Below are 25,814 nucleotides of genomic sequence, written 5' to 3' on the forward strand. Positions count from 1 at the left end.
AGGTCCAGAGGGGCAATCTTTTCACAGAGGGTGGTGAATGTCTGGAACAAGTTGCCAGAGATAGTAGTAGAGGCTGATACAATCTTGTCTTTTAAAAAGCGTTTAGACAGTTTTATAGCTAAAATGGGTATAGAGGGATATGGGCCAAACGCGGGCAATTGGGACTAGCTGAGAGGTTTAAAAAAAGGGGCGGCATGGACAAGTTGGGCCAAAGGGCCGGTTTCCATGCTGTAAACCTCTATAACACACATCATTTATATTGTTACGAAGGGGAAGGTTGATCTCCTCTCGGAGAGCTAATGTGCAACCACTCAAAGAGAAGTACTTCCCTTCATAATCTGTTAAAGTGTGTGAGAAGGGGTAATATCTGCGCTTCAGCAACTTTTAGTGGTTAAATAAAAATAATCACCTGAGAAAAATAATCTCTCTGCAAAAGCAACAAGTAACACTTTATTTATCTAACTAACAGTGAACAGGTTAACTAAACAAACCGAATAGAACACAATTCTAATGGAATGCTGTTTAGATAAATCCAATTCCCACTTATTAACAAAAAAATAGAATTCTTAGTCACTCTCAAAATTTCAACCAGCGTTGTCGTCTTTCAGAATCTTCTGTCTTCTTTGCTCATTTCTTCTGTCTTCATTATCTTTTGTTGATACCTTTGCGATTGAGATGAGGCTTTCTTTTAAGACACAAATGGAGCTATAAGAGATTCAGCAAGTCTCTCTCAGCTGAACCAAGCTGCTACTCAGCAGGTGGCAGGCATTCTCCTACCGTTTGTGTCAGTGCTTCTGTCTTTATACCTCTGATAACATACCAAAATCTCCACAATAGGATTGGTTTACAGGTTATCAAAACATCAAATTCAAATCTGATAGGCTGCTGTTATTCAAATGCCTAGTTTAAACTGAATGGTTAAAATTAAAAAACAACCTATTGTCTTGGCAGCGCTACTGCCTAGGGTGGCAATACAATGTTTCATCAATGCTCTCTGTGTACTGCATTTTTGTACCTGCATCTCTTTTAAAAACACATTTTTTTAAAAAACAGAACCATGAAAGTTTATACCTCTTAGCATTTTACAATTTTAAAATAATTTTACAAACACTAACTTCACAACATTCTACTCAACTTCGCAACAATATATATCACAAACAGCAGAGGTCCCAGTACAAATCCCTGCGGAACACCACGAGTCAAGGACCTTCAGCCAGAAAAACATCCTTCCAACACTACTCTGACTCGTATGGGCAAGGCAATTCTGAATCCAAGCAGCCAAGTCACCATGGATCCCATGCATCTTAATCTTCTGGATGAGCCAACCATTAGGGACCTTGTTGAAAGCTTTACAAAAATCTATGTAGACAACATCCAATGCTCTTCCCTCATAATCACCTTTGCTACCTCGGCGAACAAAATCAATCATGTTCGTGAGACAAACCTGTCCCGCACAAAGCCATGTTGTTGACTTTCCCTAATCAGGCCATATTTTTCCAAATGCACATAAATCCTATCCCTCTCCAATAGCTTCCCAACCACCAAAGTGAGACTCACCGATAATTTCCTATGATAATCTGTATTTTGGGCATTAAAGGGATTTTAATGAACTGGTTTGCTGAAAATCTGTGTTCTCCGAATCTCTCTTTCCAAATAAGCTCTCAAGAACAAAGAACAATACAGCACAGGAACAGGCCCCTCGGCCCTCCAAGCCCGCGCCGCTCCCTGGTCCAAACTAAACCATTTGTTTGTATCCCTCCATTCCCTCTCCGTTCATGTGGCTATCTAGATAAGTCTTAAACGTTCCCAGTGTGTCTGCCTCCACCACCTTGTCCGGCAGCGCATTCCAGGCCCCCACCACCGTGTAAAATACGTCCTTCTGATATCCGTGTTAAACTTCCCCCCCCCCCCTCACCTTGAACCTATGACTCCTCGTGAACGTCTTACCTACTCTCCTACCTATAACTCCACAAAATTCCCTTAAACCATCTCAATTAAAGAAAGATCATCTCCAATCCTCATCACTCACAACCACCAACCCTTTTCAAAGCCTTCGACTTTTTGTGTCAGTTCCTGAAAAACGATCTCCCCTTCTAGACACATTAATTCCCAATGGCCAAACCTATGCCCCTCTATTCACAATTCTCAAGTTTTTGCAATTTATATTAATGACTTGGATGAAAGGACTGAAGGCATGTTTGCTAAATTTGCTGATGGCACAGAGATAGGTAGGAAAGTAAATTGCGAAGATGACATCAGGAGGCTCCAAAGGTAACTAAGTGAATGTGCAAAGATCTAACAAATGGAGAATAATGTGAGAAAATTGTGAATTTCTGGCAAATTTTGGTAGGAAAAATAAAAAGGAAGCTTATTATCTAATTGGGGAAAGATTGCAGAGGTCTGAGATTCAGAGAGAGCTGGGTGTCCAAGTGCATGAATCACAAAAGGCTGGTATGCAGGAGCAGCAAATAGAATAGATTCCCTCAATTACTGTGAGGGAATTGATTACAAAGTAGTAAAGTCATGCTTCAGATGTGAGACCATCTAGCATACTACGTACAGTACTGGTCTCCTTAAGGAAAGATGTTAATTCATTAGAAGCAGTTCAGTGAAGGTCTATTAGACTAGTACCAGTAATGGATGGGTTGTCTTAAGGGCCAGAGTTGGACACGTTAGGCATATACCCACTAGAGTTTAGAAGAGTAAGAGGGACTGGATTTAAATCTTTGAAGATCCTGAGGGGTCTTCACAGGTTGGACATGGAGAAGATATTTCCTCTTGTGGAAGAATCTAGAACTGGAATGATAGGATGCTAGGAAATACAAAGTATCAAAGGACCTTGGAGTGAATGTATACAGATCCCTGAAGACAGCAGGAACGTAGATAAGGGTGGTTAAGAAAGCTTATGGGAAACTTGCCTTTATTAGCTGAGGCATAGAATATGGGAAGGTACGGTGAAGCTGCAGAAAACACTAATTAGGCCTCAGCTCGAGTACTGTGTGCAATTCAGATTCGTCAGGTGTGACACTACTGTGCCTTTAAGATATGTATTCTAAGCATGTCCTCTGCAGTTATAAGCAGGCCTTTTTTTTTTATTGGGGCACCGAGTTGTCCGAGCCGATGTGCTTTTAATGTTGATGGAGCCATAGAATGGGTCTTTTGTTTATTTATAATTTGCCCTCATGCAGTATTCTAGAGTTTATGATCCCTTTTGAATTGTTGGGGGAACAATGATCGACAGGTCAGGTGGAACAGTCTTTCCCACAGGGAAAATCCTAGAGTTACTTTTAGTTTGTTAGAAGTGGTTTGGATTCCAGTCTGAAAACAGTGTTTCCGTCTCTCTCCAATACCAATTGGAGATTCTGCTTACTGCCAGCTACTTGGAAGCTGTTTGAACTGCAGGCTGGATACAAAGAACAAAGAAAATTGCAACACAGGAACAGGGCCTTCGGCCCTCCAAGCCTGCACCGGCCATGCTGCCCGACTGAACTAAAACTCCTGACCCTTCCGGGAACCATATCACTCTATTCCCATCCTATTCATGTATTTATCAAGACACCCCTTAAAAGTCATTATCGTATCTGCTTCCACTACTTTCCCAGCAGCGTGTTCCAGGCACCCACCACCTGTGTAAAAAACTTGCCTCGTACATCTTCTTTAAACCTTGCCCCTTAAACCTATGCCCCCTAGTAATTGACTCTTCCACCCTGGGTAAAAGCTTCTGACTGCTCCTCATAATCTTGTAGACTTCTATCAGGTCGCCCCTCAACCTCTGTCATTCCAGTGAGAACAAACCAAGTTTCTCCAACCTCTCCTCATAGCTAATGCCCTCCAGACCAGGCAACATCCTGGTAAATCTTTTCGGTACCCTCTCCAAAGCCTCCACATCCTACTGGTAGTGTGGTGACCAGAATTGAACACTATATTCCAAGTGCGGCCTAACTCAGGTTCTATAAAGCTGCAACATGACTTGTCAATTTTTAAACTCAGTGCCCCAGCCAATGAAGGTAAGCATACCGTCTTGACTACCTTCTCCACTTTGCCACTTTCAGTGATCTGTGTACCTGTACACCCAAATCCCTCTGCCTATCAATACTCTTAAGGGTTCTGCCATTTACTGTATATTTCCCATCTGTATTAGACCTTCCAAAATGCATTACCTCACATTTGTGGATTAAACTCTATCGGCCTTCTCTCTGCCCAAGTCTCCAACCGATCTATATCCTACTGTATCCTCTAGCAGTCCTCATCGCTGTCAGCAAATCCACCAACCTTTGTGTCGTCAGCAAACTTATTAATCAAACCAGTTATATTTTCCTACAAATGATTTATATGTATTACAAACTTGTATGCATTACAAATTTGTGGATCCAGAAAGTGGTCTGTAGATGGTAGCAGAGAGTGGTTGTAGATGGGTCTTTTTCTGAATGGAGGTTGGTCACCAGTGGTGTGCCCCAGGGATCTGTTCTGGGACTCTTGCTGTTTGTCATCTTCATAAATGACCTGGATAAGGAAGTGGAGGGATGGGTTGGCAAGTTTGCCGACGACACAAAGGTTGGTGGGGTTGTGGAAAGTTTGGAGGGATGTCAGAAGCTGCAGAGTGACATAGATAGGATACAAGACTGGGCGGAGAAGTGGCAGATGGACTTCAACCCGGATAAATGTGTAGTGGTCCATTTTGGCAGATCAAATGGGATGAAGGAGTATAATATCAGGGGTAAGACTCTTAGCGGTGTAGAGAATCACAAGAACTTTGGGGTCCAGGTCCATCGGACTGTAAAATCGGCCTCGCAGGTGGAGGAGGTGGTTAAGAAGACATATGGTGTGCTGGCCTTCATCAATCGAGGGATTGAGTTTAGGAGTCGGGGGATAATGATGCAGCTTTATAAGACCCTTGTCAGACCCCACCTGGAGTACTGTGCCCAGTTCTGGTCGCCTCATTACAGAAAGGGTGCAGAGGAGATTTACAAGGATGCTGCCTGGATTGGGTGGCATGCCTTATGAGGATAGGTTGAGGGAGCTCGGTCTTTCTCCTTGGAGAGACGAAGGATGAGAGGTGACCTGATAGAAGTTTACAAGATGTTGAAAGGTATAGATCAGGTGGATTCTCGGAGGCTTTTTCCCAGGGCTGAAATGGTTGCTACGAGAGGACACAGGTTTAAGGTGCTGGGGAGTAGGTACAGAGGAGATGTCAGGGGTAAGTTTTTCACTCAGAGGGTGGTGGGCGAGTGGAATCGGCTGCCGTCAGTGGTGGTGGAGGCAAACTCGATAGGGTCTTTTAACAGACTTCTGGATGAGTACATGGGACTTAATAGGATTGAGGGTTATAGGTAAGTCTATTTATAAGCCTAGGTAGGTAGGGACACAACCGGCGCAACTTGTGGGCCGAAGGGCCTGTCTGTGCTGTAGTTTTTCTATGTTCTAAATAGCAAAGGTCCCAGCACTGATCCCTGAGGGACGCCACTTGTCACAGCCCTCCATTCAGAAATGCACCCTTCCTTTGCTACCCTCTGTCTTCTATGACCGATCGGAGGATGAGAGGAGACCTAATAGAGGTGTATAAGATGTTGAGAGGCATAGATCGGGTGGACTCTCAGAGGCTTTTTCCCAGGGTGGAAATGGCTGCTACGAGAGGACACAGGTTTAAGGTGCTGGGGGGTAGGTACAGGGGAAATGTTAGGGGGAAGTTTTTCACACAGAGGGTGGTGGGCGAGTGGAATCGGCTGCCGTCAGTGGTGGTGGAGGCAAACTCAATAGGGTCTTTTAAGAGACTCCTGGATGAGTACATGGGACTTAATAGGATGGAGGGTTATAGGTAGGCCTAAAAGGTAGGGATATGTTCGGCACAACTTGTGGGGCCGAAGGGCCTGTTTTGTGCTGCAGTTTTTCTATGTTTCTAAGTTAGTGAGACGTGACCTCCTCTTCACAAAACCATGTTGCCTCTCGCTAATACATCCATGCAGTGTTTTTGTATCTCTCCCTGGTATTGGTAATTCTGCTGGCTAATTAGAAGCTAGAGGCAAATAGTATTGCAAGGCTGGAAGGCCTCAGTGTTTTCAACTCAACATCCAAAGGAATAATCCACAGCGGGGGTTGGAAAGCTGCAAAATCTGTTCTCACCTGAGCATAATTACTTTCTGTGCTAAGCCTGGAATGGGGGTGCATGTTTGGAGGGGTGCTTATGCTGGAGCAGCATACTTAACAATATCATGGTTGTTTTTTTCTCGGATAAAGTTAGTGAAAGTTATTGAGTTATGAAAAGTTATTTAAAGTTATGAATTTTATTACTAATTGTCTTATTATATGTTAATGGCATTCTTAAATAAACTTTGTTTGATAAAAGCTCCCTATGGGTCACTTGAATCATGGCTGGAGTGAAACATCTTATGTTTACCAGTGCCAAATTCAAACTGCAAAACTCTAGGCTGAATTCAAGAAATATCTTGGAGTTTCTGAGCTGGATTATAACACAGGATGTCGCCTAGGTTGGAGAATTTCAGCTATGGAGAGAGGCTGGATAGGCTGGGGTTGTTTTTCTGAGCAAAGAAGGCTGACGGGGTGGGGGGGGCAACCTGATTGAGGTTTAAAAAACTGTGAGAGATGTAGATAGAAAGCAACTTTTTCCCTTCATAGAGAGGTCACTATCCAAGGGGCATAGATTTAACGTAAGGGGTAGTGGATAGAGGAACAGATATGTGGACAAATTTATGGCAAAATGTGAAAACAACAGGACAGGGTTGTTGTGGTGGGTGATTTTAACTTACCCTATCTTTGATTGGAACTCCCTTAGTGCCAGGGGCTTGGATGGGGTTGGGGGCGGTTGGGTGAGAGTTTGTTAGGTGCATCTGGGAGGGTTTCTTGAGGCAACATGTAAATACTCCAACTGGGGAAGGCCACATACTGGACTTGGTGTTGGGGAATGAGCTTGGCCAGGTGATTGAAGTTTCATTGGGGGAACATTTCAGGAACAGTGACCATGATTCCGTTAAGTTTTAAGTTACTTATGGATAAGGATAAGAGTAGTACTTGGGTGAAAAGTACTAAATTGGGGGAAGGCTAACCACGACAATATTAGGCAGGAACTGGAGAATGTAGATTGGCAGCGGCTGTTTGAGGTTAAATCCACATCTGTCATGTGGAAATCTTTTGAAGGCTAGTTGATTAGAGTTCAAGACCAGCATGCTCCTGTGAAAATGAAGGATAAGTATGGTAAGATTCGGGGACCTTAGATGACAACACAAATTGTGAGCTTAGCCAAAAAGGAAAAGGAAGCATACATAAGGTTTACGGTCATGAAGACAGAGAGCCCTTGAAGGATATAAAGAAAGCAGGAAAAAACTTAAACAAGGAGTTGGGAGGGCTAAAAGGGGCCATGAAATGTCCTTGACAAACAGGCTTAAGAAAAATCCTTACGCATTTTATATGTATATAGGGAGCAAGAGGGTAGATCGGGAAAGGGTAGGTCCACTCAAGGACAAAGGAGTGAATTTATGTGTGGAGCCAGAAAAAGTGGGTGAGGTCCTTAACGAATACTTTGCATCATTATTCACAAAGGAGAAGGACATGGTGGATGGTGATCCTAGAGAGGGGTGTGTTGATATTCTCGGGCATGTAGGTCTAACAAAGGAGTAGGTGTTTGGTGTTAGACAAGTCCCTGGGATGGGATCTGATGGGACCTATCCCAGAATACTGAGGGAGGCGAGGGAGGAAATTGCTGAGGCTTTGTATGAAATCTTTGTATCCTCTTTAGTCACAGGGAAGGTCCCAGAGGACTGGAGAATAGCCAATGTTATTCCTTTGTTAAAGAAGGGCAATAGGGATAATCTGGGAAATTACAGGCCGGTGAGCCTTACGTCAGTGGTGGGGAAATTACTGGAGAAGATTCTTTGTGACAGAATTTATTCACACTTGGAAAAATATGAAATTATTAGTGATAGGCAACATGGCTATGAAGAAGGAAAAGGGTTAATGTTTTTTGTACTCAATGTATTTTGTACCTAAAAGGTTGAACTTTGTACCTGGAATGTATCACAAACATAACCCTTCCTTATGGCTAGTCTCCCCTTTGTTTATATTGCTCCTGGTAGTAGTATAAGCCATTTGTTCATGGTTCCCATCATGTTCATATCATTCTGATAAAACAGATAGTTAAATGTAGATGTTGGGTTGTAAGTATTACTTTTCCCGTCGGCTTGTGTATGATTTAGACAAAGGAAGCAGCTACCAAATGGTAGAGTGCGAGAATGGCCGTTTGAAGGAGGACTCCCACTGGGACAGCTGCAATCGCACACAGTCACTTCGAAGGAAAAGCCGCGGGAAGAGCGGGGGACCAGAGGTTGCATCTTGACTACAACTACCAGGAGAATTGTGCTTTATGACCCAAGGATACCAGATAGTCTCTAACCATAAACCAGAGTGTATCAGAAGCTGTTAAAAGAACTATAATTTATGGTCAAGGACTGTTAACTGGACTTTGCTTCATGACTTGTATTGGGAACCCTGATGTATAAAGGTCCACGCTTCTTCTGTTCAGGGAGAACTTTGGCTTCCGCTTTCAAGGGGTCAGGTTCTCCCGCAAGCTTGTGAGAATAAAGCCGTACTCTATTTTGACTCAGACTAGCCTCAGAGGTATTTTTACCAACTTCAGCTACGTGTCTCACAAACTTGATTCAGTTTTTTGAGGAAGTGACAAAGTTATCTACGTGGACTTTAGCAAGGCCTTTGACAAGGCAGGCTGATACAGGAGGTGAAGTCACATTGGTGAGCTGGTAAGATGGATACAGAACTAGCTTGGTAATAGAAAACAGAGAGTAGCGGTAGAATGCATCACCTTGCATTTGTCCAGATTAAATTCCATCTTCCATTTCTCCACCCAAGTCTCCAGCCTATCTACATCCTGTTTTTCTGACTGAAGATCTGTGATCAGTGGTCTTCCACAGGGATCAGTGCTGGGACCCTCATTGTATATATGAATAAATGATTTGGAAGAGAATGTAGGTGGTCTGATTAGTAAGTCTGCAGGAGGCACAAAGATTGGGAGAGCTGTGGGTAGTGAGGAGGATTGCAAGAAGAAACAACAGGATGTAGATAGGCTGGAGACTTGGGTGGAGAAATGGAAGATGGAATTTAATCTGGACAAATGCAAGGTGATGCATTTTGGAAGGTCTAATGCAGGAGGAAAGTATACATCAAATGACAGAACTCTTAGAAGCATTAACATACAGAGAAATCTCGGCAGACAGGTCCACAGTTCCCAAAAGTAGCAACACAAGTGGGTGGTTAAGTAGGTGTATGGCATGCTTGCCTTTATTGGTTGGGGCACAGAGTATAAAAACTGGCAAGTCATGCTGCAGCTGTATAGAACTTTACTTTGGCCACATTTGGAATATTTCGTACAGTTCAGGTTGCCATGCCACCAGAAGGAGGTGAAGGGTTTGGAGAGGGTACAGAAAAGTTTACCAGGATGTTGCCTGGTTTGGAGCTATGAGGAGAGATTGAACAAACTTTGTTATTATTGAAAGTCAGAGGCTGAGGGGCAACCTGATGAAGTTATAGAGTCATCCAGCACAAGAAAGGCCTTTGGTCCATTGAGTCTGCACCAACAATAAATAGCACTAAAGGCATGCTAATCTCATTTTCTTGCACTTGTCTCATATCCTTGAATAGTGCTCATCCAAATTTTTTTTTAAAAGGTTGTCAGATTTTGGGCCTCCGCTTCCTTCTCGGGTACCGCTTCCTTCTCAGGTAGGGCATTCCAGATTCCCATCACTCTCTGAGTGAAAAGGTTTTTTCACAAATCCCCTCTGAATCTCTTGCCCCTTACCCTAAAACTATGTCCCCTTATGATTGACCTCTCAACCAAGGGGAACAGCTGCTCCCTGCTTACCCTGTCCATACCCCTCATAAATCTTGTACATCTCAATCATGTCCCCAGGATGTTGCCTGGTCTGCTGTAAAGAAAACAATCCAATCTTATCCAGTCTCTCCTTATAACTAAAATACTGCATCCCAGGCAAGATCCTGGGAAACCTCCTCTGGACCCCCTCTAGTGCTATCACATCCTTCCTGTAGTAAGGTGACCAGAACTGCACACAGTGCTCCAGCTGCGGTCTAACCAATGGTCTGTACAGCTCCAACATTATCTCGTTGCTCTTATACACTATACCACGACTGATGAAAACAAGTGTCCCATATGCCTTCTTAACTATCCTATTCACATGCTCTCCCACTTTCAGGGGTCAGTGAATAATTACTCCAAGATCCCTCTGTTCCTCTGAGCTACCCAGTGTCCGTCCATTCATTAAACAATCCATTCATCTTATTTCTTCTTCTAAAGTGTATCGCCTCACACTTAGCAGGGTTAAATACCATCTTTGCCCTCTGACCAACCCTCTATATCTTCTTGTAACCTACAACAATCTTCTTCACTATTAACCATCCTACCAATCTTGATGTGGACTGCAAACTTGCTTCACATTTCCCCCACAGTTTCACCTGTATAATTTATGTATATAACAAACAATATGAGTCCCAGTACTGATCACTGTGGCACACCACTGGACACTGACCTCCAGTTACTCGAATAGCCTTCTACCACTATCCTTTGTGTCCTATTACTAAGCCAGTTTCTGATCCATCTCACCAGGTTTCCCTGAATTCCATGTGCTTTAACCTTCTCAATCAATCAGTCTTTCATGTAGGACCTTGTCAAAATCTTTGCTAAAATCTATATAAACTACATCAACTGAACTTCTGTCATCTACACACTAGATGACATTTTCAAAAAATTCTAACAAATTTGTTAGGCATGATCTCCCTCTGACAAAGCTATGCTGACTATCCCTAATTAACCAATGTCTTTCCAAATGGATATTAATTCTCTCCTTCAGAATTTTCCCCACCACTCATGTGAGACTCACCAATCTGTAATTTCCTGGTTCATTTCTATCACCCTTCTTGAAAAGTGGAACCAAATTAGTTGTCCTCCAGGCCTCTGGCACTTCCGCTGTGATGATGTGGAGATGCCGGCGTTGGACTGGGGTAAACACAGTAAGAAGTTTAACAACAAGTTGTTATACTTCCGCTGTGGCCAGAGAGGATTAAAAATTTGTGACAGAGTCCCTGTAATTTCCTGTCTCCCTTCTACAGTAGCCTGGAATGCAATTCATCCAGGCAAGGGGATTTGTCTGTTTTCAAGCCCATCAGAGCACCCAATACACCTCATTTCCTCTGTCAAATTCTGCAAGCTCCTCACAGTCCCTTTTCCTGAATTCTGTACCTGCATTCTTCTTTTCCAGAGTGGAAACCAAAGAGAAGTATTCATTTAACACTCTTTCAATATCCTGTGGCTTCACACAGATTGCCCCCTTGGCCCCCAATGGGTCCTACTCTTTCCCTCGTTAATCTCTTCTCTTGAATGTATTTATAAAATATCTTAGGATTTTTCCTAATCCTGTTCGCAAGTCCTTTTTCATACCCCTTTTGCTTTTCCAATTGCTTTCTTAAGTTCCTTTTTGCACTTTCTATATTCCTCTAGGGCCGCAACTGAATTGTTCTCTTTGGATTTGTTAAAGGCCTTTCTGTTCTTCCTCATCCAGTCCTGAATTATCCTAGACATCCAGGAATACCCTGAACTTATTGCCCCAACATTTACACAATACAAGTTTTCAAAATTATGAGAGGCGTGGATAGAATGGATTGTCAGAGTCTTTTTCTCAGGGTAGAAATATCAATTACTAGGGGACATAGGTTTCAGGTAAAAGGGAGGAACATTAAAGGAGATGTGAGAGGCAAGTTTTTTTTACACAGAGGGTGCTAAGTGCCTGAAATACACTGCTAGAGGAGGTGGTAGAAGCAGATAAAATAGCAACGTTTAAGAGGCATCTTGACACATACATGAATAGGCAGTGAATAGAGGGATATGGACCACATAGAGTCTGGTGGGGATCTGTTTAAATATGTCCAAACATTGCCAAGGAAGTAGCTAAACAAATTAAATGGCCACAGACCACATGGGTATTATTGGTTCAAACAAAGTTGACAGATAAAGCTAGTAAGGTGCTTGCATCACTATCAGAGGAAGTATCTGGAGATTATGAAGAGGTGAAAAAAGCCATTTTAAGTGCATATGAACTTGTGCTAGAGGCTTACAGACAACAGTTTAGAAGTCCAAGAACCTGGTCAAACGTACATAGAATTTGAAAGGATCAAACAAAGTAATTTTGATAGGTGGATAAGGGCCTTTAAAATAGGCCAAACATATGATGCTCATGGAGAAACGATTGGTTACTTGGGAGGAGTTTAAAAATTCACTTCCTGACATAGTGAGAACACATGTGGAAGAGCAGGAGGTTAAAACTGCAAGGTTAGCAGCACAAATGGCAGATGACTATGAATCAGTTCATAAATCAAAGTTTGGTTTCCGACATCAGAGGAATCGGAACTGGGGGAGAGAGTAATCCTTAGGCGGTAAAGGAGGCTTTGTGGGAGAGAATAAAGACAGTGTACCTCAGGTTAAAAAGGAAATACATGAGAGGTGGAAGAGAAATGAAAAGCCTCAAATGTTTTCACCGTGATCAAGTAGGACACACAAAGTTGCAGTGCTGGTAGTTTAAGAAAAGCACCGGGAAGACAGATGTACGTAAAGTGGTAAAGGAAACCCCAGTTGAAGCTAAAGAGGTACAAAAGAGGTACAGTCTGGTCAGGGGTTGATTGATAGGAAAATGCCAGATCTCTTTAAATAATTTACTCATGTGGGTAAAATTTACTCGCGTGTACCATCAGGTAAAGAAAATAAAATTTTAAAAGATATGGGGTCGAGTCAATCTTTGATGATGAGAGATGAGGAGTTATGTAATTTGGAAGGAGTATTGCCAGAAAAAGTGATAATATGTGGAATTTAGGGTGAGAAGAGTAGTGTCACACTGTACAGGATAACGTTGAAGAGTCCAGTGAAATGTGGTAAGTGGTAGCAGGAGTAACAGAAAAATTATCGTATCCAGGAATACAGTTTATTTTGGGTAACAATATAGCTGGATCACAGGTGAGAATGATGCCTACCATGATTGAAAAGCCAGTGGAAAATGAAACAACTGAGTTAGAGTCATAGATCATGGGAAACAGGCCCTTAGAGTCATAGAGGTTTACAGCATGGAAACAGGCCCTTCGGCCCAACTTGTCCAGGTCACCCTTTTTTTTTTTAAACCCCTAAACTAATCCCAATTGCCCGCATTTGGCCCATATCCCTCTATACCCATCTTATCCGTGTAACTATCTAAATGCTTTTTAAAAGACAAAATTGTACCTGCCTCTACTACTACCTCTGGCAGCTTGTTCCAGACACTCACCACCCTCTGTGAAAAAATTGCCCCTCTGGACCTTTTTGTATCTCTCTCCTCTCACCTTAAACCTATGCCCTCTGGTTTTAGACTCTCCTACATTTGGGAAAAGATACTGACTATCTCGCTGATCTTTACCCCTCATTATTTTATAGACCTCTATAAGATCACCCCTCAGCCTCCTACTCTCCAGAGAGAAAAGTCCCAATCTATCCAGCCTCTCCTTATAACTCAAACCATCAAGTCCCGGTAACATCCTAGTAAATCTTTTCTGCACTCTTTCTGGTTTAATAATATCCTTTCTAAAATAGGGTGACCAGAACTGTACACAGTATTTCAAGTCTGGCCTTACTGTACACGGTATTCCAAGTTGAAGGATATATATCCTGGGAATTTTCCCAATTGTGTGGTAACAAGGTTACAAAGCCACAGGTTAAGACAAGCGGAGAAATCAACAAGTGAAGATAAAGAAGTTGCAGTTCAATTATCAGAAATCATTTTTGATCAGATAGTTGGAAAAGAACAAAATTAAAGTGGATATTTTAGTTCAGAAACGTTGGCAGAATTACAACAGAAAAATATAGAGATAAAGCAGTTGTATCAGAAAGCGTACACGGAAAAAGAATCTGAGTGTATATCGAAATGTTACCTTACAAATAATGTCTAAATGAGGAAATTGAGACCTTTACATATTCAGGCAGATGAAAAATGGACAGAGGTTCATTAAGTGGTATTGGGTGGGTTATAGAAAGGTGGTGTTGCAGGTGGCACGAGGTACCAGTGGGAGGTCATTTAGGAGCGAAGAAAGCTCAAGCTCAAATACAAAAATATTTTATTGTCCTGGACTGCATAAAGATGTGGTTGAATTTTGCCAGACATGTCACATATCAGGTAATAGGGAAACCTCAAGCAGCGATAATACTCACTCCAGCATTTTAGGAACCTTTTACAAGGGTCTTTAATTAGGATCCCTCCCTAAAATGAAAAGTGGGAATCAATATCTATTGACCATAATGGATGCGTCTACTAGATTTCCAAAGGCCATTCCATCACACAATATTACAGTTAAAAGGATTGTAACAGAGTTACTTAATTTTTTTTACTAGATATGGACTTCCCACAGAAATACAATCAGACCAGGGATCAAATTTTACATCAAAGTTATTTGAGGTGGCTATGGATAGCTTAGGAGTAAAACAATTTAAATCAACCGCATACCATGCAGAATCACATGGAGAGTTAGAGCGGTGGCATCAAACTTTAAAGACAATGTTGGGGGCTTATTGTCAAGATTATCCGGAGGATTGGGATAAAGGAATTCCATTTGTACTTTTTGCACTTAGGGATGCACCCAATGAATCAACGAAGTTCAGTCCATTTGAATTGATTTTTGGTCATGAGGAACACTTAAATTGATTGAAGAGAAATAGGTGAGTCAGTATTCTGAGACTACATTATTGGGCTCTGTGTCAAATATGAGGGAAATATTGAATTGAGCAGGTGAGTTGGCTCGACAACATTTAAAAGTGGCACAGTGATGAAACAGGAAGCAATAAGAAATCAAAAATTTGTAGTTTTGCTGGTGGGGATGAAGTCTTAGTATTACTACCAGTGGTAGGTGAACCTTTAAAAGCAAGGTTTAGTGGGCCTTATCAAACTGAAGGAAATTGACTGTGGTGAATAATTTGATAAGAACGCCAGAAAGAAGGAAAACTCTCTGGAATATGCTCAAATGGTATTTTAATAGGGAAGGAAAGCACTGGTTCCTAGTTCCCAACATTTCCAATTTAAAACACTCTCTCAGGCAAGTCCTTGTCCCTTCATTTCTTCAAAGAACAAAGAAAATTACAGCACAGGAACAGGCCCTTTGGCCCTCCAAGCCTGCACCGACCATGCTGCCCGACTTAACTAAAACCCCCTACCCTTCAAATTTTTACCCTTCAAAAGCTACAATTCTCTGTAGCTTCCTCTAGATCAACAACTCTTCTCAGCCTCCCACATTCCACAATTGGCAGTCATGCCTTCAGCCAGTTCGGCCTCAAGCCTGGAATGCCTTTTAGCTGCTCCACCCCTTTTCTTTTTGAAAGGACCTCCTTAAAACCCATCTTTTTGACTGATTTTTTTGATCGTCCCTCCTAATATTACATTCTTATTTTGTCAGATTATGCCTTTGCAAAGCTATCCTACTTTCTGAGCTCACCTAATGGATAGTCATCTATATCGTGTGCTCTGTAGAATTTCAGCTCAGAAATAGTTGCTACAATGTAATATTTTACACGTTTGATAGCATTAGTTTACAATTATTTTTATAAATCATTCGGAGCAGTTAGTTTATGGTTAATGGCCTATTCACATTTGTTTCAGTCAACATTGATAGCCTCTATTACCATGAACTGGGGGCCAATTTTTGTATCCATCTTGATGAAGTAATCCTCCATTCAATATTTTCAAGTTTATCCGAGTCTAACTTTTATTTTTTGCCTTTTCTGTGCATTGAAAACACAATGAAAGGCTATAACCCAACTTTTGATGAGTGTGCCAAACCTTTTCTGGCAATTGTACTTGTCAGCATATTCTTAGTGACTTGCATCATCATATATGGGATGCTTGTAGTGGGTTAGATATTTCTGGTGTAATTTGGCCAAAACTTTAATTTATTCAGTACTAAACAAAATGGATTTGGAAATAAACAGATTCCAATAAAAATAGTCAAACAACTTGGAAAATTGAAGCCTGTCTATTTTCTGTAGAAAGATCACCGCCAAGCCCCCTGGGATACGATCGGAGGAAGGCGGGAGAACAGGAGGATCACTACCCACATCCAGCTGCTCAATCACGCAGCTTTTCCACTTTCAAACTTGCCCAGGCTGAGTAATAAATTACACTAGCAAACTCTAAACTGTTCCTGTAGAAGATTTTGAAACAAAAATCTATTGCATCACCTTTTCCAGGTTTTGATTCCCAAATTAAATAGAGGTTTCAACAACAACTTGCAGTTATAAAATGCTTGTGAGGTACTTCTTGACATTTTTATCTTACTGTCTATGATTTAATTACCTTTTCAATCTGATCCATTTGGAGCAGGTCACTTTTTTCACTCAGGTTTGGCCGAAATGTTTCAAGCTCCAAGTCAGGCTTTGTGGTTGTATTTTGCCTCATACTGGTTTCTTCCTGTGTCGTTATCTAAAATCAGGGATAGCATTAAGAACCACAGCCCCATCTTTAGTCATTACCTTGAACTGAAAAATGGTAAGTGTACGTATGACCTTGCACAACAGATATTGTGTCCACATTACAATTAATGGTCAATCTCAATATTCTTGGCTTTGCTTCTCAAATATAGCACTGTATTTTTAAAATTAAAACTCAAAAGCCCAGTTCCTATATTTTTGCTTGTTCAAAAAAAGTGGAAATAATGACAAAATAAGGCATCTTCAATTTTTCAAGGCAAATTTAAGTAGTCTTTGGCAAAAATTTGTCATTAACTGTACAGTACGAGGAAGAAGAGCAACTATGAGTCAGGAATTTGTAAAACGACAGTTAAATTTCTAATTAAAGAAATCTCTACATTATCTCACTGCAGTGTATAAAAGGTGACCAAATAAAAATATATGGGTTTAACATTTAAAGATGATCATTTCCTCTTTATTAATTTTCCCTCTGTCTTAAATTAAATTTTGCATTGTTATTTTCACATCACTGCCCTTGATCAATGTACAATGCAGGTCAGTGCTGCCACTGGCATGTTGGAATGCATAATTTAAGAACAGAGTGTTACTACTGAAGTCTATCACAAAAGTTAAGAATGCAGGCAATTGGAGAGAATTTATAGAAAATACACTACATTCAGGCACAATCATCACAGAATTCATTCAACTCATTCTCAGCAAAACTTGCCTCCACATCAAATAAACCAAATTACACAGAAACTACTCGTCACAAAGATCATGTGATAATGACTGCAGTTTGAGAGAAACTTACTGTGATATGGAGGGCAGAAAATTCCTAATTTTCCCCCATGCCATAATTAACTCCCCTTCATGCAATATGCTTCATTTAACTAACTATTACACACCACTGCACCACAACTTTATTCAAAATAAGGAATTTTCTGCGGGACTTTGATAGTGTTGCTGCTGAGGCAAACACAATGCAGGTGTATTTGCCACTGAGAAAAATCTGGGGTACACACAGCCACATCTGCTCTAGCTCTTTGGCAAATATATAGTGGGGTTAACTACAGATGGGGCACCTTTAGACGTCTGCAAAGCTTGCGCAGTTCTTCAGCATTAAGAGCATCGATCCTGCGATGGTACTCAGTCACTGATACTACCTGAATACAGAGACAGGAAGAAAATAATTCGACTAAAATTTAAAAGTAAGATACAGGAGGTGAAGAAGGACAGGAAACAGGAATACAAAATTAAACAAAGATTAAACAGAACAGAATGGATCAGCTTCAAGACAGATAACAACACACATGATACCTGAAATCATAAATAATCAAGTCAAAATGTTTGAGTAATGAAATACTTGCAAACTACCAGTTTTTTAAAACCAGAATATAGCAATTTGCTTACATCAATTCTGTAATTATAACTGCGCTGTCTGAGGAACAATGCACATTTATCTGCAGAGCTGTTCAGAAAACACACACACACACATATATATATAATATATATATGATATATATATTATATATATATATATATGTTATCTGTCTGAAATAACAAATGTACGTAGGATTACTTTTACATAGATTAGTTTTTATTTAATTGATTTGTGGAAACTTACTATGCTAGAACTCCAAAAGGCGAAACACGTTAGTGCCAGAAATTGAACAAATGTAGCAACTTAACAAACACAAAGTTAATGTTCACTACTCAGTGAAGAGATAAGCTCTTTTTCTACTTTGCATTGCTGCTGTATTTCAAACTCAGAGCACCAAAATCAATTTGTAGCTCTTGCTCTTTCCAGTTCAATTCATCAAACAATCCAGCTGCATGAATCTTGAGCAAGATTAACTTAGTGACTCAGTGGTCACAACTCCACGACCAGGACACTTGCAAGCGAGATATGAAGATAGCAGATATTGACACTAACAACTGAGGCATTTACTGACAGATGCGAGCTCTGGAGGCTGACTGTTTTGAAGGGTGTTGAAAAAGGCAAACAGAAGAAAAAGCTGAGAAGGCTGAGAAAAGGAGCCAGATAAAAGAGGCGAGTGAATAGTGCATCATCTCAGACCACTGTCTTTCACTGCAACATATGTGGCAGAGGTTTTGGAAATTAAGTTGTAATTCCAGCTATGGCCAAATATTTAATTCACTTTGTTCTGTAAGATTAAGGGTGCTCACTTCAAATAAAGCAATATAATGAAACTCGAGTTAAAAGCAGTTAAAAACTGCAGATGCTGGTATGGAAAAATTAAGTTGCAACAATTGTGGAAATTAAGTTATGACGAACAACTCTGTTTGAGTAATAGAAAATGATTATTAGCCAAACACGGCCTTCAGTGAGGCCACGCTTATGTACTCAGGGTAAGCGACTAAATCTAAACAGTGTGTTAGTTCCATAAACACTGTTTTCAGCCTTGGCCACAGGATGAAAATAAGACCTTTTTCAATAACAAAATTCCAAAAAGCAAGATACGGTGAACTATAACTACTGAATTTTCTGAATGAACAGAACATCATAGTGAAATTCACTGTTCATTGTGTCTGTTCTCCTTGTTAGCAGGTTAATAAAAAATTTTACTTTGGTACTCACTGTATTATTTGGGCTAATCCTCAACAAAGTTACCATGCCAGAGGGGGTAACTGAGCCACAGAAGATGATGCATAGAAACATGGAAGATAGGAGCAGGAGGAGGCCATTTGGCCCTTCGAACCTGCTCTGCCATTTATTACGATCATGGCTGATCATCCAACTCAACAGCCTAATCCTGCTTTCCCCCTATTTCCTTTGATCCCATTTGCCCCAAATGCTATATCCAGCCACCTCTTGAATACATTCAATGTTTTGGCATCAACTACTTCTTGTGGTAATGAATTCCACAGGTTCACCACTCTTTGGGTGAAGAAATGTCTCTTCACCTCTGTCCCAAATGGTCTACCCTGAATCCTCAGGCTATGACTCCTGGTTCTGGACTCCCACACCATCGGGAATATCCTCCCTGCATCTATCCTGTCTAGTCCTGTTAGAATTTTATAAGTCTCTATGAAATCCCCCCTCATTCGTCTGAACTCCAGCAATAACAATCCTAACCTAGTCAATCTCTCCTCATACATCAGTCTCTCCATCCCCGGAATCAGCCTGGTAAACCTTCGCTGCACTCCCTTGAGAGCAAGAACATCCTTCCTCAGAAAAGGAGACCAAAACTGCACACAATACTCTAGGTGTGGCCTCACCAAGGCCCTGTATAATTGCAACAACACATCCCTGCTCCTGTACTCAAAACCTCCTGCAACGAAGGCCAACATGCCATCTGCTTTATTTACCGCCTGCTGCACCTGCATGCTTACCTTCAGTGACTGGTGCACAGGGACGCCCAGGTCCCGCTGCACACTCTCCTCTCCCAACTTACAGCCATTCAGGTAGTAATCTGCCTTCTTGTTTTTGTTTCCAAAGTGAATAATCTCTCACATTTATCCAAATTATACTGCATCTGCCATTGATTTGCCCACTCACCCAACCTGTCCAGATCATTCTGAAGGATCTCTGCATCCGCGTCAAAGTTCACCCTCCCACCCAACTTGGTATCATCTGCAAACTTTGAGATGTTACATTTTGTTTCCTCATCCAAATCATTAATATATATTGTGAATAGATAGGGTCCCAGCACTGATCCTGTGGCACCCCACTTGTTACTGCCCGCCAATTTGAAAAGCACCCATTAATTCCTAGTCTCCGTTTCCTCTCTGCCAACCAATTTTCTATCCATCTCTATTCACTTCTTCCAATCTCATGCGCTTTAATCATGCATGATAATTTCTTGTGTGGGACTTTGTCAAACGCTTTCTGAAAGTCCAAATATACCGCATCTACTGGTTCCCCCTTGTCAACTCTACTAGTTCCATCTTCAAAGAATTTCAACAGATTTGTCAAGCATGATCCTCTTCATAAATCCATGTTGACTCTATCTGATGCTGCCATGGTTTTCTAAATGTTCTGCTATAATGTCTTTGATAATAGTCGAGAATTTTCCCCACTACTGAAGCTATAATTCCCCGTTTTCTCTCTTCCTCCCTTTTTGAATATTGGAATAACATTAGCTACCCTCCAATCTGCAGGAACTGTTTCAGAGTCTATAGAATCCTGGAAGACGATCACCAATGCTTCCACTAATTCTAGAGCCACTTCCTTAAGTAATCTGGGATGCAGATCATCAGGCCCTGGGGATTTATCCGCCTTCAATACCATCAATTTTCCCAGCACCATTTCTCTACTAATATTGATCTCCCTCAGTTCTTCCCTTGAACTAAATCTTGCATTCTTCAACATTTCTGGCATCTGATTTGTGTCCTCTTTTGTGAAGACAGAACCAAAGTATGTATTCAGTTGCTCGGCCATTTCTTTGCGCCCTATTATACATTCCCCGTTTCTGTCTGCAGGGTACCTACATTTGTCTTCACCAACCTCTTTCTCTTCACATATCTATAGAAACTCTTAGTGTCAGTCTTTATGTTCCCTGCAAGTTTACATACTTACTCTATTTTCCCCATCTTAATCAATTCCTTGGTGGTTCTTTGCTGAATTCTAAACTGCTCCCAATTTTCAGACCTATTATTTTTCTTGGCCAATCTACATGCTTCTTACACAGGTCGGACGCTCTGCCCAACAGGTCGGACGCTCTCTCGAATGCTTAACAGAGTTTACCACGACAGCACAAACCATCATCTTACCAGATGGATGTCTGCCACAGGGATGATAGTAAAGTCTACCTGTTTGACTGGATACTTTCGATTTAAACTGCTACCCTCCAGGTTCAAGCAAGAGGATCTAATCTAATCAATCCTTGATGGCAGCATAACAATACCATTATTGGATGCGTGATTTGTAGACATTGATTAATGCAAATCCCATTAAGGCGTTGTTTTGGCAATGATGATCATGAAACTACTGGACTGTCATAAAAACCCATCTGGTTCACAAATGTCCTTCAGGGAAAGGAAATCTGTGCTCTTGACACTGTCTCAAATCTGGCCTGCATGTGGCTTTAGACCCACAGCAATGTGGTTAATTCTTAACTGCCTTCTGGGCAACAGGGAGATATAGACGGAATGGTCAAATAGGCAGATAACCCTGAAAAGTGAGGTGACACACTTTAGAAAGAGTAATTTGACAAAGAAGTTTTCAATGAACTAGGAAGTTCTGTGGGACAAAGAGACCTTAATGTGTTTGTCCATAGATCTCTGAAGGTAGAAGGGCATGTTAGTGGGGTGGTGAAAAAGGCATATGGGGATACTTGCTTTTATCGAGGCATAGATTAGCAGGGAGGTCATGTTGGGGTTGTATAGAACTTTGGTGAAGCCACAGCTGGAGTACTGTGTTGTGCAGTTCTGGATTCCTACATTGTAGGATGGATGTGATTGCACTGGAGGGGTGCAGAGGAGATTCACCAGGATGTTGTTTAGGCTTGGGTTGTTTTCGTTGGGGCAGATTAGACTGCTGGGTGACCTGATCAAGGTGTACAAGATTATGAGGGGCATGGAAAGGGTAGATAGGGAACAGTTGTTTTAGTTGAAGGGTCTGTCATGAGGGGATACAAATTCAAGGTGAGGGACAGGAGGTTTAGGGGGTATGCAAGGAAAAACTCTTTTTACCCAGTGTGATGACAGTCTGGAATGAGCTGCCTGGGATGGTGGAAGAGGCAAATTGCCTCACATCCTTTAAAAAGTATCTGGATCAGCATTTGACACATCATACAATTCAAGGCAATGGACCAGTGGTTAGTACTGCTACCTCACAATGTAAGGGGCCCGGGTTCGATTCCTGGCTTGGGTCACTGTCTGTGTGGAGTTTGCACGTTCTTGCCGTGTCTGCGTGGGTTTCCTCCATGTGCTCCATTTTCCTCCCAGTCTGAAAGACGTGCTGGTTAGGTGCATTGACCCGAACAAGCACCGTAGTGTGGCGACCAGGGTAATTTCACAGTAATTTCATTGCAGCGTTAATGTAAGCCTTACTTGTAACTAATAAATGAGCTTTAACTTTTAACTTTAGGCAGGCAGGTTCGGCGGTTCTCACGTTGGTGCAGACGCAATGGGTCGAAGGACCTCTTGATTCTGTGTGATTCTGCAATTCCGTGAAATGACCTAGTAAAGCCACTCAGTTATATCAAATGGCTACAAAAAAGCTGAAGAATAAAACTAACCAACATTGGCCCAGGCACTGATCATAGAATCCCTACAGTACAGAAGGAGGCCAATTGGCCCATCGAGTCTGTACTGACCACAATCCCACCCAGGCCCTATTCACGTAACGCTGTTAATCCCCCTGCACTAGGGTCAATTTAGCATGGCTAATTAAACTAACCTGCACATCTTTGGAGTGTGGGAGGAAACCGGAGCACCGGAGGAAACCCACGCAGACACGGGGAGAACGTGTCAACACAGGCCGCGACCCAAGGCCGGAATTGAACTTGGGTCCCTACACTGTGAGGCAGCAGTGCTAACCACTGTGCCACCCTGCCTAGTTGACCTGGCAAAATCCTCCTCACTAGCTTCTGGGGATTTTTGCCACAATCAGAAGAGCTGTCCCACAGACTAGCCAAGCCTGACATGACCATAATTACCAAATCATATCTTACAGCCAATGTCCCAGGCTCCTCCATCCCAGGCTAAGTCCTGTATCACTGCAAGACAGTCTCATTAGAGATCGCAAGCACATTTGTGACAGAGTCACTCACAGAGTCCACAACATTTGACTCCAAACTCCATAAGTTTTGACCCTTCAAATAAAACATGAACAAGGAAACTTCCTGTTGATTACCATCCACAGTCCTCCCTCAGCTCAAGTGCTCCTCTACATTGTTAATTACAAGGGGACACAGGTTCAAGGTAAGAGGGGGGAAAGAGTGAGAGAGATGTGCGGGGGAAATTTTTCACGCAGAGTGAAACGCGTTGCCGGAGGTGGTGGAAGCAGGCACATTAGCAACATTTAAGAGACATCTGATGGGTACATAAATAGGGAGGCAATAGAGGTAAACGGACCCAGTAAAGGCAGAAGGTTTTTAAAAAATCTCTTCAAACATCCCCATTCTCAGTGATATTACAGTTCAGAATGTCAATACACAAGACAAAGCTGAAGTATCTGCAATAACCTTCAGCCAAAAGTGTTGAGAGGATGATCAATCTCAGCTTCCTGCCGAGGTCCCCAACAACACAGAAATCCATTTCAGCTAATTTGATGCACTTCATGTGATGTCAATAAACAGCTGAAGGCACTGGAGGCAACAAAGCCGAGAAAACATACAGCAGCAGTACTGAAGGGGAGTGCTTCAGACCTAGCCAAGTTGTTGCAGTGCAGCCACAACACTGACATCAACCCAACAACATGGAAGAAATCACCCAGATATGATCTGCCCACAGAAAGCAGGACAAATCTAATCCAGCCATTTGCCAGTCTATTACCAATCATCAGAAAAGTGAAAGATGGTGTCATTGATAGTACTTGTAACAGCAATGTGTTCTGTGAGGGCACTCAACTCATGACCTCATAACAACCTTGGCACAAACATGGACAAAGTTGAATTCCAGAAGTGAGATGAGAGTGACTCAGCTTGAACGACAAGGCTGCATAACTGAGTGTGGTATCAAGGACTCTCAGTGCAACTGAAGTCAATGGGAATACCTAACATAAAGGAAGTCAGTCATGGTGTTGCCGTTCATTCATTACACCCTTGGTCTCTGCTGGAGAAGCTCCTCAAGGTTATATCAGCACTGGTTTGTCCAACTTGGACCTGCCTGCGTGCCACAAAGAGATTCCACATAGCCTTTGGATCGAGTGGTGAAAATGCTGGTAAGGTGGGTCGGTGATATTGAAGATGTATGCAGGGGCCTGCTCACACAATCACAGTCTGTTTCTCTCCCACATTTGCTGCTCATAGGACTCAAAACATAACTGGAGTAGCAGCAGCTAGCATGAACTGAGAGCATGTGAAGAGACTTACCATGGTTTGCCCCTTCAGGGGCAGTGCTCCGAAAGCTTGTGCTATCAAATAAACCTGTTGGACTTTAACCTGGTGTTGTGAAGCTTCTTACTGTGCTTACCCCAGACTAACGCTGGCATCTCCACATCATAACTGCCAGGGTAATAGAAACATAGAAAACTACAGAATAAAACAGGCCCTTCGGCCCCACAAGTTGTGCCGAACATATCCCTACCTTTCAGGCCTACTTATAACCCTCCATCCTATTAAGTCCCATGTACTCATCCAGGAGTCTCTTAAAAGACCCTATTGAGTTTGCCTCCACCACCACTGACGGCAGCCGATTCCACTCGCCCACCACCCTCTGTGAAAAACTTCCCCCTAACATCTCCCCTGTACCTACCCCCCAGCACCTTAAACCTGTGTCCTCTCGTAGCAGCCATTTCCACCCTGGAAAAAAGCCTCCGAGAGTCCACCCGATCTATGCCTCTCAACATCTTATATACCTCTATTAGGTCTCCTCTCATCCTACGTCTCTCCAAGGAGAAAAGACCGAGCTCCCTCAGCCTATCCTCATAAGGCATGCCACTCAATCCAGGCAACATTCTTGTAAATCGCCTCTGCACCCTTTCAATCTTTTCCACATCCTTCCTGTAATGAGGTGACCAGAACTGAGCACAGTACTCCAAGTGGGGTCTGACGAGGGTCTTATATAGCTGCATCATTATCCCCGGACTCCTAAACTCAATCCCTCGATTGATAAAGGCCAGCACACCATACGCCTCCTCAACCACCTCCTCCACCTGCGGGGCCGATTTTAGAGTCCTATGGATCCGGACCCCAAGGTCCTTCTGATCCTCTACAGTACTAAGAGTCTTTCCCTTTATATTGTACTCCTTCATCCCATTTGACCTGATTTTGTCACTTCCTCAAAAAAGTCCACCAAATTTGTAAGGCACGACCTCCCTCTTACAAAACCATGCTGTGTCATGAATGAGATCGTTCCGGCGGCACAGTAGCACAGTGGTTAGCACTGCTGCTACACAGCTCCAGGGACCTGGGTTCAAATCCCGCTCGGGTCGCTGTATGTGTGGAGTTTGCACATTCTCCCTGTGTCTGCGTGGGTTTCCTCCGGGTGCTCCGGTTTCCTCCCTCAATCCAAAGATGTGCGGGCTCAGTTGATTGGCCATTCGAAATTGCCCCTTAGTGTCCCGGGATGCATAGGTTAGAGGGGTTAGTGGGTAAATATGTCGGGATATGTGGATAGGGCCTGGGTGGGATTGTGGTTGGTGCAGACTCGATGGGCCGAATGGCCTCTTCCTGCACTG

At 42.3% G+C, this 25,814-nt stretch overlaps 1 protein-coding gene across 12 annotated transcripts in view; it reads right to left on the minus strand.

Moving 5' to 3' along the window:
* oxr1a (oxidation resistance 1a) overlaps positions 1-25,814 on the minus strand; it is an 894,274-nt gene that overhangs the window by 79,224 nt on the left and 789,236 nt on the right. For 10 of the 12 annotated variants that reach the window (XM_078216656.1, XM_078216650.1, XM_078216651.1 and 7 more), the window contains 2 exons: positions 17,590-17,670; positions 16,395-16,520 (listed from right to left, as the gene is read on the minus strand). In XM_078216656.1, the coding sequence (XP_078072782.1) occupies positions 16,395-16,520; positions 17,590-17,670 (207 nt within the window). The remainder of the gene's footprint in view (positions 1-16,394; positions 16,521-17,589; positions 17,671-25,814) is intronic. The other 2 variants (XM_078216653.1, XM_078216655.1) reach the window with 1 other exon arrangement.

This window comes from Mustelus asterias, chromosome 7 (assembly GCF_964213995.1).
Source record: "Mustelus asterias chromosome 7, sMusAst1.hap1.1, whole genome shotgun sequence".
NCBI lineage: Eukaryota > Metazoa > Chordata > Chondrichthyes > Carcharhiniformes > Triakidae > Mustelus > Mustelus asterias.